Source organism: Eucalyptus grandis, chromosome 8, assembly GCF_016545825.1.
Source record: "Eucalyptus grandis isolate ANBG69807.140 chromosome 8, ASM1654582v1, whole genome shotgun sequence".
Lineage (NCBI taxonomy): Eukaryota > Viridiplantae > Streptophyta > Magnoliopsida > Myrtales > Myrtaceae > Eucalyptus > Eucalyptus grandis.
The window spans coordinates 47952945-47970934 of NC_052619.1; the positions used below are offsets into that span (position 1 = coordinate 47952945).

The window sequence follows — 17990 nt, forward strand, 5'->3', positions numbered from 1 at the left end:
TCGGTATAAAGAAAAGTAAATCAAAAATCCTAAATTTTATGTATAAAATAAAATAAAATTTCAAACCTTCCAATGGTTCAATTAAGTTCTAAATATTTATTGAAAGATGTAATAAAATCTTAAAAATTTTGTGAAAATTACAATGTAACAATGTCGCACTAATATGTGAGCAGTTATAAGAATTGCTATTAAATGGACTTAATTATACTTTTTGAAATGTTTAAGATACAATTACATTTTGCAATAAAGGCATGTGACTTGATTAAAGCAAGTGAAAATTTAAGACTCAATTATATATCCTTTTTGTATTTTCGTTCATTTTTTTAGGCAATTCAATCTTTCTAGTTTGGACTTAAAAGATCACTTGAGGTTGCTTCTTTTCACAAAAAAGAGGGTTACAATCGGTATTATAAAAGGATTGGTAGTGGTTACAGTTGTCAGTCAATAAACGCACAATATTGTTTTAATCAAGATTAAAATCACGAAAAGTTTTAGATTGGTACACTTATAACAAATTTATTCATAATAATTTTTTAATATAAAAAATTTTAAATTGATAGACCCATGACAAATTTACTTTAAACTAAATTCATGATAACAAAAAATTCAAACCGATGTATTTGTAACAAATTTACTTTTTATTAACTTCCATCATATTTTATCGCTCATTTTGCTAACGTGGGTGACACATGTTGACGTGGCATAGTGATATGGCAAGTTCATATGACGTGGGTGACACATATTGACGTGGCATAGTGATATGGCAAGTTCATATGGAAATCAATTCCAAAATTTGTCACGTGTGTACCATCAGATTTGTCATAGGTATGTTAATTTAAAGTTTTTCGTAGTATTTATACTTTATACCACATTACCATGTGTTATCCACTTTAGCAGATTTAATGGTAAAATTGATAGAATCTAATAGAGAGTAAATTTATTATAAGTATATCATTTTAGGGTTTTGGTGGTCAAAAATTTAATTTAAGGTAAATTTATCAAGCGTACCCAATTTAGAATTTTTGTGGTTAAAAATTAGTTTCGAATAAATTTATCATAAATATAAAATTTGAGGTAAAATAAATTTATCATAAGTATAAATTTTTCGTAATATGAATCATTTAATTAATGATACATTAAGGAGTCCAAGCTGTTCAGATCGATCAGCAATTTATACCCGGCAATATAAAAGCGTTTTTCGCCACCCGATGACGCTCTTCTTTTTGGTTAAAATCAAAGTAGAATTTCATTTGGTTTTGATTGCATTTCACCCTCTCTCAAGTAGATCCATAAATCTTGCCCAAAAGTAACGAAGTTAATTCCATGAAAGATGTTGGCGACTGGGTGGTGGACCAGGAAGGTGATGCATTTGTCCATATTCACCCTTTTGTGCAAGGAAGTTGGCTGATGGTGTTCGGCTTCAAAGCAATTAAGCAAAAGGTCATCTATGTAAATCCACTTGCCCATCTGCAAAGGTCATATTTGGTGGGGCCAGGATGTGCTTCCTCCATCTTAGTCAAAATCAGTACAAATTTTATATATATTTTCCAATATACAAATCCCTGGGAAAGGAATAAAGTGGAGACAAGACGGCTCGTCTCGGCTCTGAAAAGTTAATGTAGGTTGCATGTCCTGATGCATCTAACGTCATGCCCATAGGATTCTTTTTCTTATTTTCTTTCTTGGGACCATATAGTAAGATTCGAAGAGCCAGTGCGCTTGATCCGTTCCTATTTATTTACTAGCATGGCCAAGACATAAATATATCCATAAAAAGGCAAACATTATTAGCGTGTGCCTCAGCACTACTTCTTCGACTCTAATTAAAGAAATTTTATATTATATTTCTTCTCATATTATATTTAATCAATATTTTTGTAGCTCGACCAAAGAAATCATGAATTCAAGAGAAAGTTTCATTTGAAAATTTTTAATCAGAAAAAAGAACGAAAATGGTTGAGAATAAATTCAAGTCAAACTTGGAGTCCAGAAAAATTTATCATATAATATAATGGTGATCCGATATTTTACATTACTATTGTATCAATTATTTAGTAAATAGATGATTATCATTCATCTTTGAGCTCATGTCATATTGTCTTGTAGTTAGAAAGTTAATCTAGTCAATTCTTCGATACATATAAAGTTAAGCTAAAACTATATTCGGTCCCTATAGTTGTGATGGCTAAATATACCAGCCTCTAAAATGAATTATACTTTTTCATCCCATGCTAATAAGAAGGGTAAATTTTAGGGCTTTGTTACATGGTTTTAGTGCCACGACTTTTTTTTAATGAAAACTCAATTACTTTTGTCTTATTTTCATTGAAAATCATATGAAAATATCAAATTAAGGCTAATTATTAATCGGTGATTTCTACATTTAGAAATTTGCCTGATTAGATTGACATTTCCATTTAGAATAATTTTACATCGTATGCAACAATTGCATCTTCATTTTCAAGTCAAATCCGTATACACATATTCAGGACTATTCTTTGGAAAAACAATGATACTTTTAAATCTTCTGACTACCGCTTTAACTCACCATTTAACAAGCAAAATATTTCGAAAATTTAATCGGAATGCTTTCAATTCTAACTGTCTTAATAAGTTTGCATCACGTTGATTGTAAGGGGTTGTTGGTATAGTGGGAAGGCTACTAATATCGAGTGTCAAACCCAACTCTAAAATATTAAGGGCGTGTTTAGTAACACTTATGTTCCTAGGAACAATTTATAATCAGAAATTATTCTTTTTTATTATATTTTTAGAAATAATTTCTAAGCATTTTAAAGCGTTTGGCAACTATCCAAAACTTTTATTCCCGAAATAGAATTACGTTTAATACCATTCTGAAAATTTCTAATTCAAATCATTTTTTATAATTTTTTAATTATTTTATTTTATTTTTCTTTTCTTTTCTATTCTTTCTCTTCTTCTTCTTCAAGATGTTGCCGGCCTTGGGATGATCGCCGACCGGCCAAACGAGGGTTAGCAACCTCGCCGGAGTGTCATCGGCCCTTAGTGAGGCCATGCCTCGTCAGCCGAACCTTGATTGGGCGAGGTCGAGCCTCACTCAGCTAGGCGAGGCTCGCCGGTGGCCGGAGGAGGCTCGAGCAAGGCTCGCCGACCACCCGCGGCGGTGGGCGGCTGACACGGCGGCAATGGTAGGGTAGCAGGTAGTTGAAGAAGAATAGAGAGGAAGAAGAACAAGAAAAATAAGAGAAAAGAGAAAAAAATGTAGGTTGGTTTGATTCTAGAATTATTCTTAGAAATAAATAATCAATTATTTTTTCTACTTTTCAATTTTATTCCAAATCTACTTTCAGTAACAAAAAAAAAATAAAATTTGTTATTGGAAACATAAATTTTACCAAATGAATTTATGTTCCAAATTTACTCGAGAATAAAATAATATAAATTTTCACTTTGTTTGGCCGATTACTAAACAAAGCCTAAGTGCCTTTAGAAAAAGTTCCTTCAATTATTGCTAATAAAACAACCAATAACAATCATAAACACTTGCACACATATATAAATGTGGTAATCCACGTCATTTAAATTTTAATTAAAATGGAAATGTAGTCTACCTTCCCCATCTTTTTAGAAAACAGGGCTGGACCGTACCGTGCTTGTGCTGGGAAGTGCCATGACTTGTATTTTTGGTAATATTTATTATAAAATCACGATACCTTACAAAATTGGATTAAGTGAATGTGAGTTTAATATGATATTTTAATGTTCATATTACTCTAGCATTTGAGTAAAGTAAACACGATATTAACTGAAAAGTAATTGTATAATTTATCATTATCCTTTTCTAGTTGATGATGCTAAGAAGCATATAATTTATTTTTTATTTTTAAAGAAGGTAGACTTTTATCTAGTGTTTTCATTTTCAACAGGTTGATAATTCTTGTTTATACCACATCCTATGATATTTTAATTCATTTCTCTAAGCACTCCTATCTTTCTAATTTGAACCAGGAAGCAGTTTGCAAATGTAGGAAGATCGCCGAAAGTAATCTATTTTGCAAAAAGAGATCATCGGCATTATGAAAAGTTAGGAAATACCCTTGTCTTAGAAACACCCTCGGTGCGTACGTTTCTATATATGTATATCCCTTATGTTATTAGAGCCAGTAGGTCCCTATATCACAAAATAGACATATTAAATTGGATCATAAATTCATCTCTTAATTCATATATAATGAGCCGAGTTATTACATGAGTTAGTTATATTCAATAAACATATCATAAATTTAAACACAATATGAATATTAAACGTGTTATAAATGGGTTTACAACTTTTTTAGACTATACCCATCTCTATGACTTTTCCTTTATTCTCTCTCATTGTATTCATTTATTCCGCACTCTTACTTCAATATGGTATAATTTTTTTTTTTTTGGATCGAGTATAGAAGTGTTATAATAATATGAATCGAATTAAATATGAGCCATATTGAGCATGGATAGTTGGATTTGTGTTATATGTAAACGAGCCAAAACGTGTTAAATAGTTCTATTTGGATTTGAATCATTTTTCAACCCGACCCAATTCACTTGAGGGAGTATTATTTTGTTTTTTGGAGTAAGAATTTATAATTCTAGCTTCACAATTATTTGAATTTCGAGGGGCCCACATGCCCAGCATGTATTTACAGCTGTCACTCCATAAACACCAGCGTCGGAATGCTATTTAATCAAAAGGTACGTGAATCAGATCGACAGGCGATTTCATCCGGCAACATAAAAAGCGATTTTGGCAATCTAAGGGCGCTCTGTTTTTCATCTTTAGCCTTTGGGTAAAATCAAAGTTGAATTTCATTTCATTTTATTACATTTCATTTGCACTTCACCTACTGTCACGTAAATCCAGAAAGGACGCTGAATTTCATTTCATTTGATTACATTTCATTTGCACTTCACCTACTGTCACGTAAATCCAGAAAGGACGCTGAATTTCATTTCATTTGATTACATTTCATTTGCACTTCACCTACTGTCACGTAAATCCAGAAAGGACGCGAGTTGGTGAACCAGCCACGTGATGAATTGTCCATCTTCGCCGCTAAGCAAGGATGTCGGTAGATGATTTTGTGCTTAAAAGCAAAAGGTGATCAGTGTAAATTCACTTGCCCATCTGCAAAAGTCATTTGTGGTGGGCCAAGGTATAGATAAATTTATGAAAAAGCGCCTCAAGGATATTTATTCAACACTTATTAAAGAAACTTTATAAATTTCGCCCAACATGAGTTTTAGTGGGTCCGTTATGAACCATTTTCAACCCATTTAATAAGCACGCTTTGGTCCTTGGCCAATCTCTTCTTTCTCTTCGATTTCGTGACTCGTGACCTTCTCCCTTTGGTTGCTCTACTTCTGCCATCATTAGGTTTTCCTCAATCTCTAGCTCGCGACAATTGCACTTTTGAGGACACCCAAATTTTCACTACCATCTTCACGCCCGTGTCATAACTTGACCCCCGAACTCCCTCAGTAAACTCAATGAGTCGGCTCATGGAGCAGCTCATTTTTCAAAGGGAACAATTTATGGAGAAAAGTTAATAAGAATGGATTTTGGCTTGGGCAAAGTTTGGTGAGATGCAATTTGAGTATAAATCATTAAGAGCGTGGTTGATAACGCTTCTGTTCCTGAGAATAATCTCTGATAAAAAATAATTCATTTTTATTCTTCCTATGAATAATTTCTAAACATTTTAAGTCGTTTTGTATTCTGTCCAAAATTTCAATTCCTTAAATAGAATTGTGTTTGATACCGTCCTTAAAATTTATAGTTCCAATTATTTTTTTAATTTTTAAAATAATTTTATTATTTTATTATTTTATTCCCTTTCTTTCTCCCATTTTTCTTCTTCAAGGCGGCCGTTGCCGGCCTTGGGATGACCAACGATCGGCTAGACAAAGGCCTGGGACCTCACCGGAGCATCACCTACCGAGCCTTGCTCAACTATGATTGGGCCGAGCCTCGTTGGTGGCTGGGAGAGGTTCCGGCGAGGCTCGCTTGGCCACCAATGAGGCCAAGCAGGCCTCGCAGGTGGCTAGAGCAAGGCCGAGCCTCGTCGGTGGCTGGGCAAGCCTCCAATGAGCTCGCTGGACCTCGCCGGACCGATCACCAACGATCGGCGGATGGCGGTGGACAACAATGGCAGAGGCAACAATAGTTAAAGAAGAAGAAAGAGGAAAGAAGAACAAGAAAAAAGAAAATAAAAGAGAGAAAATAGATGCTTGATTTTAGAATTGTTTACGGAAACAATTTTTTTTTTTACTTCGATTTTGTTTCAAATCTACTTCCGGAATAAAAAATAAAAAATTGTTCTTGAGAACAAAATTTTTACCAAACGCATTTATGTTCAAAATCTACTCCCGGAAACAAAAGAATATAAATTTTTCACTATTTTGCAAGTTAACAAACAGGTCCTAAGTTTGCATCGAATATAAATATATATATATATTTGGATCGGACATTATCCGACTTGATCCGACCCATCTGTTATGAAAAGATTGGTAATTAGTCCAACTAGTTGGGATTGATGGGCAATTTTGCCCGGCAATAGACAAAGAATTTAATTGCACTCTATTTTTTTTTTTGCTTTTGGTAAAGTCAATGTAGAGTTTCATTGGGTTTTGAGTACATTTCATTTGCATTTCACCTCACCCTCACCTTCATCCAGAACAAAGCTTGACAAGCGGGTGGACAAACCAACTAGGTGATGCATTCGTCCGTATTCACCCTTAGTGCAAGGAAGTTGGTAGATGACGCGTTTGGTAATATTTCTATTTAAAATTTATTCCAAAGGGGAACGTAAATAGAAAAAATTGTTTATGTTAGGGGAACAGTTTTTGAATAAAAAAATGAGTTTGGTAAACTTGTTCTGAGAATAAAAATGAACGGAAACACGTTTGATAAATTTTGGTTTTTTTTTGTTTCTTTTAATTTTTTAATATTTTTAATTTTTATTTTATTTTTTTCTTCTTTTGGTCGGTCGACCTTGGCCATGGCGGCGACCGATGAGGGCCGACGGCCTTGCCTTGGCCGGGTGAGCTCGGGCGCCAGATCCGCGAGCCCAAGCTCGCCCGGCTGGCCCCATGTCGGCAAGGCTTGGCCTTGCTAGGGCCGGAACGCTCGGCCTCGCCGAGGCCGACGACGCTCCGGCGAGGTCGCCGCCTTGACGCGTCACCGGCCATGGTCGAGGCCGACGACCAGTAAAAAAAAAAAGAAAAGAAGAAAAAAAGAGAGGAGAGAAAAATTTATTCTTAAAAATTGTTCCAAAATAAGAAACACATTTTTTTTATATTGTTTTTGTTGCAAATATGTTCCCGAGAATAAAAAAAGATTTGGAATAAAAACGCAAACAAATATGTTTTATTCTTTTTGTTTTCTTTAACAAAAAAATAAATTTTGTTCATAAATAAAAACAAAGAAAATTAACAAACATGCCTTAAAAGCAAATGGAGATAGAGTAAATTCATTTACCCATCCCCAAAGGTCACCTGTGGTGGGCCCGCAAGCGCTTCTTGCGTCCTCGTTAAACATTATTACATATTTATATAACAAATATAAATATGCAAACCCCTGGGAAAGGAATAAAGTAGAAAGAAGACCTGTCGGCTCTGAAAAGACAATTTATGTTGCACGTCCCCGGTGCATCGAATGTCGTTATGTCTTCGACCAAAAAAAAAGAATGTCGTTATGTCCATAGGATTCTCTTTCTATTTTATCTTTTTTGGGACCACATGGTAAGATTCGAGGAGCCACTCCTCTTGATCCGTTACTTGTATTCATTTACTTGTATCCATTGCATTGTGCGATTCTCGTTTGGAGCTATGTGTTACATTATTTGAAAAAGATGAATGCGATTATATTTCGGGACAAATCCTTAGTGGTCTCGACTCTAAAAAACCACCTTATTAATGTTATGAGGGATAAAGTTATAATATTAAAAAATGTTCCTCCTACCCCGAGGAATAAGAGGCTTCAGCGTTGTTGGGGGTTCGACCTTGCAGTGTTCTCTCATCTGACTAGTGCTCCTTAGTTGCTCCTTTGCGCAAGTTGCTCCTATCTTGGCTCTCCGTTCTTAACCACTTCCTTGGGGGGCTGAGGGTTGGTCAGCCTTGTTGTTAACTCTTTCCCGCTTGTTTGTTTGTTGCTGTGCCCTTGTGGCTTTCTTGTTTGCCTATGTGGCCTCTTACATTGACTCCCCCACACTTTGTCTCCTTCTTAGGAATGAGTGTAGGTTTTTGGTGCCAATCTTTTGTATATTGCCTTAGCTTTATTTATATATTTATTACCTTTACAAAAAAAAAAAAAAGACATAAATATATCCATAAAAAAGCAAATTCTATTAATGAGTGCCTTAACAATACTTATTCGTCACCAATTAAAGAAATTTTATAGTATATATTTTCCTCATATTATATTTAATTGGTACCTTTAGTAGCTTGACTAGTTAAATCATAAAAGAGGAGAAGTTTTATTTGAAAATTTTCAATTAGCAAAACAACTAAATTGGTTGAGGATAAATGCACGTCAAACTTGGAGTCCAAGAAAATCGATGGCATAATATTAATTATTGAAAATAGATTATTATCACTCATCTATGAGCTCACATGACGGTTTTTTGTAGTTAGAAAGTTATTCTGATTAGTTATTCGATATATATAAGTTAATGTAAAATTATATTTGTTCCAGATAAATTTGAACTTTTGATGGCTAAAAATGAATTATACTTTTTAGTGCGATACTTTTAAAAATGATACATTTGAGGGCTCTGTTATGTGGTTTTAGTATCACATCTAGTCCCTAAATTATTTTTATTATTACTATTATTATTTATGAAAACTCAATTAATTTTGTCTTATTTTCATTGAAAATCATATGAAAATATCAAATCAAGACTAACTATTAATTGGTGATTTCTACATTTAGAAATTTACCCAATCAGATTGGCATTCCTATTAAGATTAATTTTACACCGTATGCAACAATTGCATCTTCATTTCTAGTTCAAATCGTATACACATGTTAAGGACCTTTTTTTTTTTTGTGGAAAAACAGAGATACTTTTAAATCTTCTAACTGCAACTTTAAATCACTATTTAATAGGCAAAATATTTTGATAAGATCACTAGTATTCTTTCAAGTCTAGTAATCCTAAAAAGTTCGCATCACATTGATTGTAAGGGGTCATTGATATAGCGGGAAGGCTATTAGCATTGAGTGTCAAATATCAACTCTTAAATATTAAATGCCTCGAGAAAAAGTTCCTTCACTTATAGGTCATAAAATAACCGATAACAATTATAAACACTTACACATTAATATATTGTGATGAATCAAGTTGATAATCCGTGTCATTTAAATTTTAGTTCAATTGGAAAAGTGAAAAATCGTACTTAAGATCTCGTCATGAATGGTACATGGACAAATTTGTTGCGAAAACAAAGCACATGGACTAAGAGCCCATTTGATATACTTGAACTAAATCGTGGTCACGCTATGGAGTGTTGTGACTTGTGTGTTTGGTTATATTTGTTATAAATTACAATACCTAAAAGTTGGGTGGGACAACTTTCAAAAGCTATTATAATTGGGGAGAAGTTGCAATTTGTAAGGTGCTTTGTCAACCACATTGTAAAAATTGCCGGGCCTATTTTCATAGGTGAAGAAAATGTGCTAAACATACACTAAATTTGAGTAATCCGAAAAGTACGAGGACTAAAATGGTGATTTATACTAAGAGGCTTATACATGTAGGAGCCACGTGGCAATAGCTGATACTAATTCAACAATTTTCAACAAATTTTAAATAGAAATTTGATAAAAAGACTTAAATTATCACGCAAGAATAGTGTGATTAGAATCATAATCAAATAAAGAAAAAGGATCAAAAGTGTTCTTCCAAATATATAGGTTTTAGGAATGTATTTTTCCTGGAATTAATCCTGGATCTAATCTCATTTACTGCTGTCGATGTGTCGGAGAATAATATATCAGACCTCATGGGGGGTTGTCTGGGTACTATTTCGACCGTACAGCTGGTTGCTATTTCGAATCTCTTTTGAATCAATGCATCGATGTCAGTCGCGTGCTGAAAGGATAGCTCCCGCTCCGGCGAGGGCTTTTGCCCGTTTCTACCCGCACGAGCAAAAGGCTTCTCTCACGAATGTATGCATACATAACCTCCGTAGAAAATATTAGGTGGCCGACACATCAATTTCATATTAATCCATTTAACGGTTAACACGTGTCATTTTTGGGTCCACCCGTCAGAGACCCTTGCAAGAGTCTGAGCTGAGGTCGTCGTCTCCGGCGCAGTGAGAGGAGGAAGAAAAGAAGAAAGAAAAAGTAAAAAAGAAAAAGAAGGAAAAAAAACGAGTAAAAATATTAATCGAAGAGAGAATGCATAGTGTCTGGCAGAAGAGAGAGGAGAGAGAGTGACGATTAATTGAAGAGAGAGGAGGAATGAAAGGGTCTCGGGTGAGCCAAAAATGACACGTGTTAACCGTTAAATGGATTAGTATAAAGCTGATCACCTAATATTCTCTCCTCGGCTTGGACCTTTATTCCAAACCCACTGCCGCCCCATAAAAAAAAGAGAAGGACAAGCTCCTTTGCTCGGGCAAAGAAAAAGGCATTTCGTATTTTCCCGAATCATTTCGATATCCTTCACACTTGAGAGTCGGACTTTCGAGGAAAAAATACGGGCGGAGTCAGTCAGGGCGAAGAAGAGATGCATCGTCTCGTTCTTAGCAACCCTTTCGTGGCGGTTGTCGCACCGATCCTTCTCGGTGTGCTGGCGCACAAGCTTCTGAGTAAGAGGAGAGCAAGTGCGCAAAGAGACGCGGATGATCAGCATCCTGGTACGCCTAGTCCTCCGATCCAGCCCAGCGGGAACGATTTCGACGTGTTCTTGAGCTTTAGAGATGTAGACACTCGAAGAGGCTTCACCGACTACCTCTACTGCAGCCTTAACGATGTTGGAATCCGTGTCTTCATGGACGACAATGAGCCCCGCTTGGGCGAGAGATTGAGCGAAGAGCTTATGCAAGCCATTAGTAACAGCAATATTTTGATCCCGATTATTTCTGAGAATTATGCTTCTGACAAATGGTGCCTTCAAGAACTGGTTTGCATGATGGAGTGCCTAAAACAACGGGGACACAGAGTGTGTCCCATATTCTACAAAGCGAAAGTCGCGGAGGTGCGATATCAACAAGGTCGTTTTGAAGAGGCATTTCGTAATTACGAGCGGAGGCGTTTTGACCCAAAGGTTGTGGCCAAATGGAAGAAAGCGCTTGCAGAAGTCTCTTGCTTGAAGGGATGGGAATCAGAGAAAGTTGCGGATGGGTAACTTCATTCTTTAACCAACACCTTGTTTACTTTGATGATATCAACACCAATAATTTTTTTTTATAGATCCGATTCATTCGTTTTAATGACAAAAGTTTATGGCTGTAATAGTTTGCCTTCCTTTGTGCAAGGAATATCTAACTTATATTTTTGCTTATTTCTACCTACATAAAGCCAGCATTACTGTGTTTATTTTAACGAATAAGATTTGGATAATTACGACAATTGTTGCCTCTAAAAGAACCAAAAATAAATGAATAAAAGAAGAAGGAGAAAAAGAGACTGCTTGTAAAGCTTCATTAGCCTCGATCTTTTTCTAATAAAATAAGTTAGAGTAATCTTGAAAAGAAGTTATGGGTGCATCTTGTGGATCAATCACGGATTGCTTTACCCCCTTTCATCTTAGCAGATAAAATAAGGATGGAAGTGGGGAAAAAAAATTAAAAGTTTTCCAAATTATCCCCAAGTTCTATTGTTTGTGCTATCGTTAGATAATACTTATGTCATTGAACTCATTTTCATTTGACAGGAGAGAAGGAGAATTGGTAAAATTGGTTGTAGAAAAAGTTTTGAAAGAGTTGAAGAAAGTGAAGGAGTTGGTTGGTGATGATTATTTGGTCGGAATTGACAATCCTGTGGAGGAGGTTATGCAATTGGTAAACAAGAATGCTAGTGCTACCTTGCGTGTGGGAATTTATGGAATTGAGGGCATTGGTAAGACTACTCTTGCTAAAGTCATATACAACAAGTTGTCTGATCTATTTGTGCATCGTAGCTTCATTGCAAATATCAGGGAATCGTGTGAATGTGATGGTATTAATTACTTGCAAAATCAATTAATCTTTGATATGCAAAAAGAAAAAAATCAATTTTGTAATTATGACGAAGGAATTGAGTGCTTCTTGTCTAGGTTTAAAGATGAGAAAGTCCTCATTATTTTTGATGATGTGGATACCACCGATCAGTTAAAGGCTTTGGCTGGAAATCCTAACTGGTTTGGCTCAGGAAGTAGGATCTTTGTTACCACTAGAGATGAGAGTGTTCTTGATAAGGCCAGAGTGGACATCAAGTATGAGCATAAGCAATTGCATGAAAAGCAATCTCTTATCCTTTTTTCTAGACATGCATTTCGAAGAGACTATCCTCCAAGTGAATTTTTAGCTCTATCTCGTCTTGTTGTATCTACAACAGAAGGGATTCCCTTGGCTGTCAAGGATATAGGTTCATTTTTGTGTGAAAAACCATCACGGATATGGAGAGAAACAATACAAAAGATGCAAAATATATCTCATATGGCAGTGCAAGAAAGGTTGAGGATAATTTATGAAGGAGTGAGGGAGGGTCAAAGAAACATGGAAGATGTGTCTTCCGCGAATCCTGCCATGCCTAGTCCTTCCATCTCGCCAAGCAAAAACGATTACGAAGTGTTCTTGAATTTTAGAGGTGTAGATACTCGAAGAGACTTCACCGACTACCTCTACCGTAGCCTTGTTGATGTTGGAATCCGTGTCTTCACGGATGACGATGAGCTCCGCGTGGGCGAGAGATTGAGCGAAGATCTTATGCAAGCCATTAGGAACAGCAATATTTTGATTCCGATTATCTCTGTGAATTATGCTTCTAGCAAATGGTGCCTTGATGAACTTGTTCAAATGATGAAGTGCAAGAGACGCTTAGGGCACATAGTGTTACCTATATTCTACAAAGTGGAACCTGTAGATGTGCGGGATCAAAAGGGTCGATTTGGAGACGCATTTCATTATTTCGGGAGGCGTTTCGATCAAAAGTTTACAAAGGAATGGCAGCAAGTGCTGACAGAAGTCAGTTCCTTACAAGGATGGCAATTTGCTAACAGGTACTTCGTTCTTTAACCAGCACTTTATTTACTTTGACGATGTCAACGCCAGCAAATCATAATTTTTTACGGATTTGATTCATTCGTTTTAATGATGAAACTCCTTTACTATACTACATGTGCAAAACTTAAAGCTTCATTAGCCTCAAATCTTTTTCTAACTAAATACTTTTAGAGTAACCTTGAAAGATGTTATCGGTGCATCATGTGGAGCAACCGCGTGATTGCTTTACCCACTTTTATCATATAGATAAGATAATGAAAGGAGGTGGGAAAAAGATTTATAGGTTTTCCAACTTATCCCCAAATTCCATTGTTTGTGCTATCGTTAGAAAAAAGATCATATCATTGAACTCATTTTGTTTGACAGGCCTCTAGGAGAATCGGTAAAATCAATCGTGCAAAAAGTTTTGAATGAGTTGAAGAAAACGGTGGAGTTGGATGTTTCTAAGAATTTGGTCGGAATTGATAGTCATGTGGAGGAGGTTTTGAAATTAATAAATAGGAGTTCTGGTGCTACCCTATTTGTGGGAATTTATGGAATGGGGGGCATTGGTAAGACAGCTCTTGTTAAAGTGATCTACAACAAGCTATTGAATCAATTTGACCATTGTAGCTTCATTTTAGACATTAGGGAATCATGCAATCGCAATGGTATTAGTTACTTGCAAAATCAATTAATCCATGATATATTGCAAAGAGATATTCGATTGCATAACAAGGATCATGGAATCCGCATCATCTCATCCGAGCTTAAAGATAAGAAAGTCCTCATTATTCTAGATGATTTAGACACCACTGATCAGTTAGCAGCTTTGGCTGGAAATCCTAATTGGTTTGCACCAGGAAGTAGGATCTTTGTTACCACTAGAGATAAGAGTGTTCTTGTTAGGGCTAGTGTGGACATCAAGTATGAGCATAAGGAAATGGATGAGAAGCAATCTTTGATCCTATTTTCTAGACATGCGTTTCGAAGTGACTCTCCTCCCAGTAAGTTTTCAGCTCTCACTGACATTGTGGTATCTATAACGGGAGGGCTTCCCTTAGCTCTCAAGGTTGTAGGTTCATTTTTGTGCGGAAAACCATCAATGCTATGGAAAGAAACGATACGTAAGATGCAAAATATGCCTCAGAGGGCAGTGTCAAAAAAGTTGATGATAAGTTATGAAGCATTGGAGGAGGATCAAAGACAAATGTTCTTGGATATTGCTTGTTTTTTAATTGGGAGTGACGCAAGAATTGCATGCTACATGTGGGATGCTTGTGGCTTTTTTGCGAGGGGTGGAATTGAAGTACTGAGATCTTTATTGTTCATAAGTGTTGGAGATAATCATGAGTTTAGAATGTATGACCAAATGAGAGATCTAGGTAGAGAAATTGTGCGTTCAGAGAACTACCACAACCCTCACCAACGTAGTAGATTGTGGGATTATGAGGAAGCCTTGGCAGTGCTAGAGAGCAAGAAGGTAACTTTATATTTTTCTTTTGCTCCCGTAGTCTATGTTCTTTTGTTTTAAATGATGTCAGTTATTGTGCTGGTATTATTTTATTGACGTGATTAGGAAAGGAGGTTGCTCTTTCTTAGGGAGTGCTGCAGTTTCTCTTCAAATTTCTGTTTTTGTGGTTTTTTTTTTTGTTGATCAGTTGTACTCTATTCCTATTTTCACTCTCACTCTCACTCTCATTCTTACTTTCAAACTTTTGTCCTACTTCCTCTCCCTTCTCATATGAGAAGGGTGGCCATTTGGGCAAATCCTAATAGTTCACTTTTGTTGTTTTGAAAGTCAAAAATATCAACGGTGAACCCAATCATAAAAATAATGTACAAAATTAACCAGCGAATACTCAAATGCAGACTTTTCCAGTTTGTATATTGAGAGAAACAAAATAACTGACCCAGGTAAGCCATAATTAAAAAGTATGCTTTAAAGTAGAGCCTAATTTAACTGATGCGCGTCTTATCTTTTATGGTTGTCGGCTGACATCTATGATCTTATCAACTGAATCAAAATAATCATCCTAATTAATTTTGAAATTTAGTTAATGCAACTGATTTAGAATAATCAGTCATGCTCATTCATTTAGTGAGTTATACTTCGGTTGTTTTGTTGTATTCGTAAGTCACTTGTTTATGCTCATTCACGTATCATCTTAAGGACTTTGATAGGAATATTCAGGGAAGAGAAAAGGAAAAAATCCCTAAAACGTAAAATTCCTCTTCCTTCATGTGATATTATAGATGTGCGCGCTCTTTTTTTTTTTTTTTTTTTTTGCCACGACTAGTCAGAGAGCACACAGATTGTTTGCAAAGAAAAATAATCAAGAAAATAAGTAAAGAAAAAAATTACGTTTGAAGATTTGATTTATATTCGAATCACCGTTTTCAATTATCGGGGATTGAAAATTTTAAATTGATTTTAGAAAGTGTCGGTGAAATTGAAGAACCACCTCATACTTATCTCGATAACTTTCAGTTAGGGTTCTATCTATTGTTTAATAGTGGCATTAATAAATTGCATGGACTTTTATGCAAAATTTTAGGCATGAGTTTGAAACTGAAAATTGGTATCGAGTTTAATGTATAATTAAGTAGAAATAATTGATATTATTTCACTGAGTTGGTAAGATGCAACATTTGTGATCCTTGTACTCGTAGGGATGTGGAAGGATTGAAGCCATTTGTCTGGAGGAAGGCGACTCTAATTATATATATGATCAAGGGAGCTGCACATTTGCGGATGAACAATTTAGAAACTTATCGAACTTGAGGTTTCTTCACGAGTGATGTGAATCTTCGCGGAGATTATAGTGATTCATTTTCTCGCTTAAGATGGCTCAAATGGGGGAAGTGTGCCTCAAATTTTGAAGCACACAACTTTCATGCAAAACGGAATTAGTCATACTCGATTTGTCGGAAGCTCGATTTCAGATGTCTGCAGGGATGGCATTCAATGATGGTATGATATAAAAATATATTCTTTTTCTTTTCTTTTGAGTGGGAATAACTCATTGCTGACCCCCATGATATATTCTTTCTTGCAGAAGGCGGAAAAGCTGAAAGTTCTCAACCTCACAAGTTGCCATTCCTTAAAAAGGACTCCTTACCTCTCAGCTTTCAAAAGATTGGAGATTTTGATCCTTAGAGATTGTAGCAAATTGGAGCAAATTGATAATTGTATTGGAGACATGGAGAATCTCATTTCCCTGGACTTGAGTGGATGTTCTGGTCTTAAGAAGCTCCCGCTTCAAATGGCTAAACTAGAACAATTGAAGGAACTTCTTCTAGATGAAACTGCGATACAAGAAATACCTTCCTTCATCGGTTCTCTAAAGAAGCTAGAGATGCTTAGTGCCAGGGACTGCAAATCATTAATTGGATTTCCGGACTCGGTAAGCAGTTTGGTGACTTTGTCAACCCTTGTCTTATCAGGTTGTGTTGAGCTTGCAACACTTCCACATAGCATTCAGTTCCTTGAGAATTTGCGGTGCTTGTCATTGAGAAGCTGCCAACAATTGAGAGAGATTCCCAGCTGGATTGGCAATTTGAAATTGTTGACTCAATTGGACTTGAGTGGATGTTCGCGTATTCAGCAGCTACCACCTCAAATTGGTGAACTAAAACAATTGAAGGAACTTCTTCTAGATGAAACTGCAATACAAGAAATTCCTTCCTTCATCAGTTCTCTAGAGAAGCTAGAGACACGGAGTGCCAATAATCGCAAATTAACTCTTTAAGCTGTTTAGTGAATTTGTCGACCCTTGTCTTGTCAAGTTGTGTTGAGTTTCCAGATTTCTTGATAGCATCGGGTTTCTTGTGAATTGCTTATCATTGGGATGTTGTGATGGGTTGAGAGAGATCCCAACTTAATTGGGAAGTTGGAATTGTTGACTTAGCTAGACTTATCACGGACAAGGATCACAGAATTGCTTGATGAAAGTTCTGGATCTCGGTAACAATAGCATAGAAAATCTGCCAGGTGGTATTGGAAGGTTGAAAAAGCTCTGAGAGTTATATGCATGATGGTGCTCGAATTTGGGAGGGGAATACCAATCATACATAATCTTTCTTCTTTTAAGTCTAGTGCATTTTGATTTAATGCCCAATAATCTGGAATTCTTGTGTATTTTTATTCAAATGGGTGATTTATGATTTAGGTTTTTTTCATGATGAAGTGGAAGATGCAATATCATTTCTGGTCTCTGCTCATGGTGAAGTTTAGGATTGTATTGGTGATGTTGATGGTAGTGTTGTCTGCCCAGCTTCCTTAAATGGCGCCCTATCTGCTGCCGATGCTTGGAAGATTGTTAGAAGTAGCAGTATTGAATAACTTTTGTCAGAATATTTAAATAATAAATCATATTTTTATTTAATAGCTTAAGTTTTTATAGCAGTTGATAATGATCTTACAAAATTTCACATGATATAATAGCTGGAAGTCTTGAGTTCGAATTTTTTCAGGCCACGTTTGTCTTCCCAATTAAATTTACACGCTTATTGCTAGGCAGAAAGATTAAATTAAGCGTGAGGGGAAGTGTGAAAATATTTGAATAATCGAAAAATGAGAATGAGCTATAAATTATTTTACATGAAAAGGAAGACTTGACTTTATTTTTTTGAAAGAGACCTGCATTATTCATGTAATATAAGGGATATCTAGTAGCTGGTGTTTTGATGTCGAGGTTTCTCGTGTTGTGGAAAACAAGCAATTGGAAGATAGAATAAATAGAAAGGAAATAAATCACGTACTAGATTTATAT

The 17990-nt window shown here is 35.7% G+C and overlaps 1 protein-coding gene across 1 annotated transcript; it reads left to right on the top strand.

Annotated features, from left to right (window-relative positions):
* Nucleotides 1-10590: 10590 nt before the first annotated feature.
* LOC108954445 (TMV resistance protein N-like) lies at nt 10591-17603 on the top strand. Its single transcript, XM_039300722.1, has 5 exons — nt 10591-11374; nt 11907-13232; nt 13603-14698; nt 15889-16189; nt 16275-17603. The coding sequence occupies exons 1-4, from the start codon at nt 10758-10760 to the stop codon at nt 16015-16017; spliced, it is 3168 nt and encodes a 1055-aa protein (XP_039156656.1). The 5' UTR covers nt 10591-10757; the 3' UTR covers nt 16018-16189; nt 16275-17603.
* The last annotated feature ends 387 nt before the right edge of the window (nt 17604-17990 follow it).

Excerpts from the sequence above, each read along its gene's own strand:
- LOC108954445 (XM_039300722.1), top strand. The coding sequence starts at position 10,758 with ATGCATCGTCTCGTTCTTAGCAACCCTTTCGTGGCGGTTGTCGCACCG. Across the intron at positions 11,375-11,906 it reads TCAGAGAAAGTTGCGGATGG|GAGAGAAGGAGAATTGGTAA; the intron begins GTAACTTCATTC and ends TTCATTTGACAG. Across the intron at positions 13,233-13,602 it reads GGATGGCAATTTGCTAACAG|GCCTCTAGGAGAATCGGTAA; the intron begins GTACTTCGTTCT and ends TTTGTTTGACAG.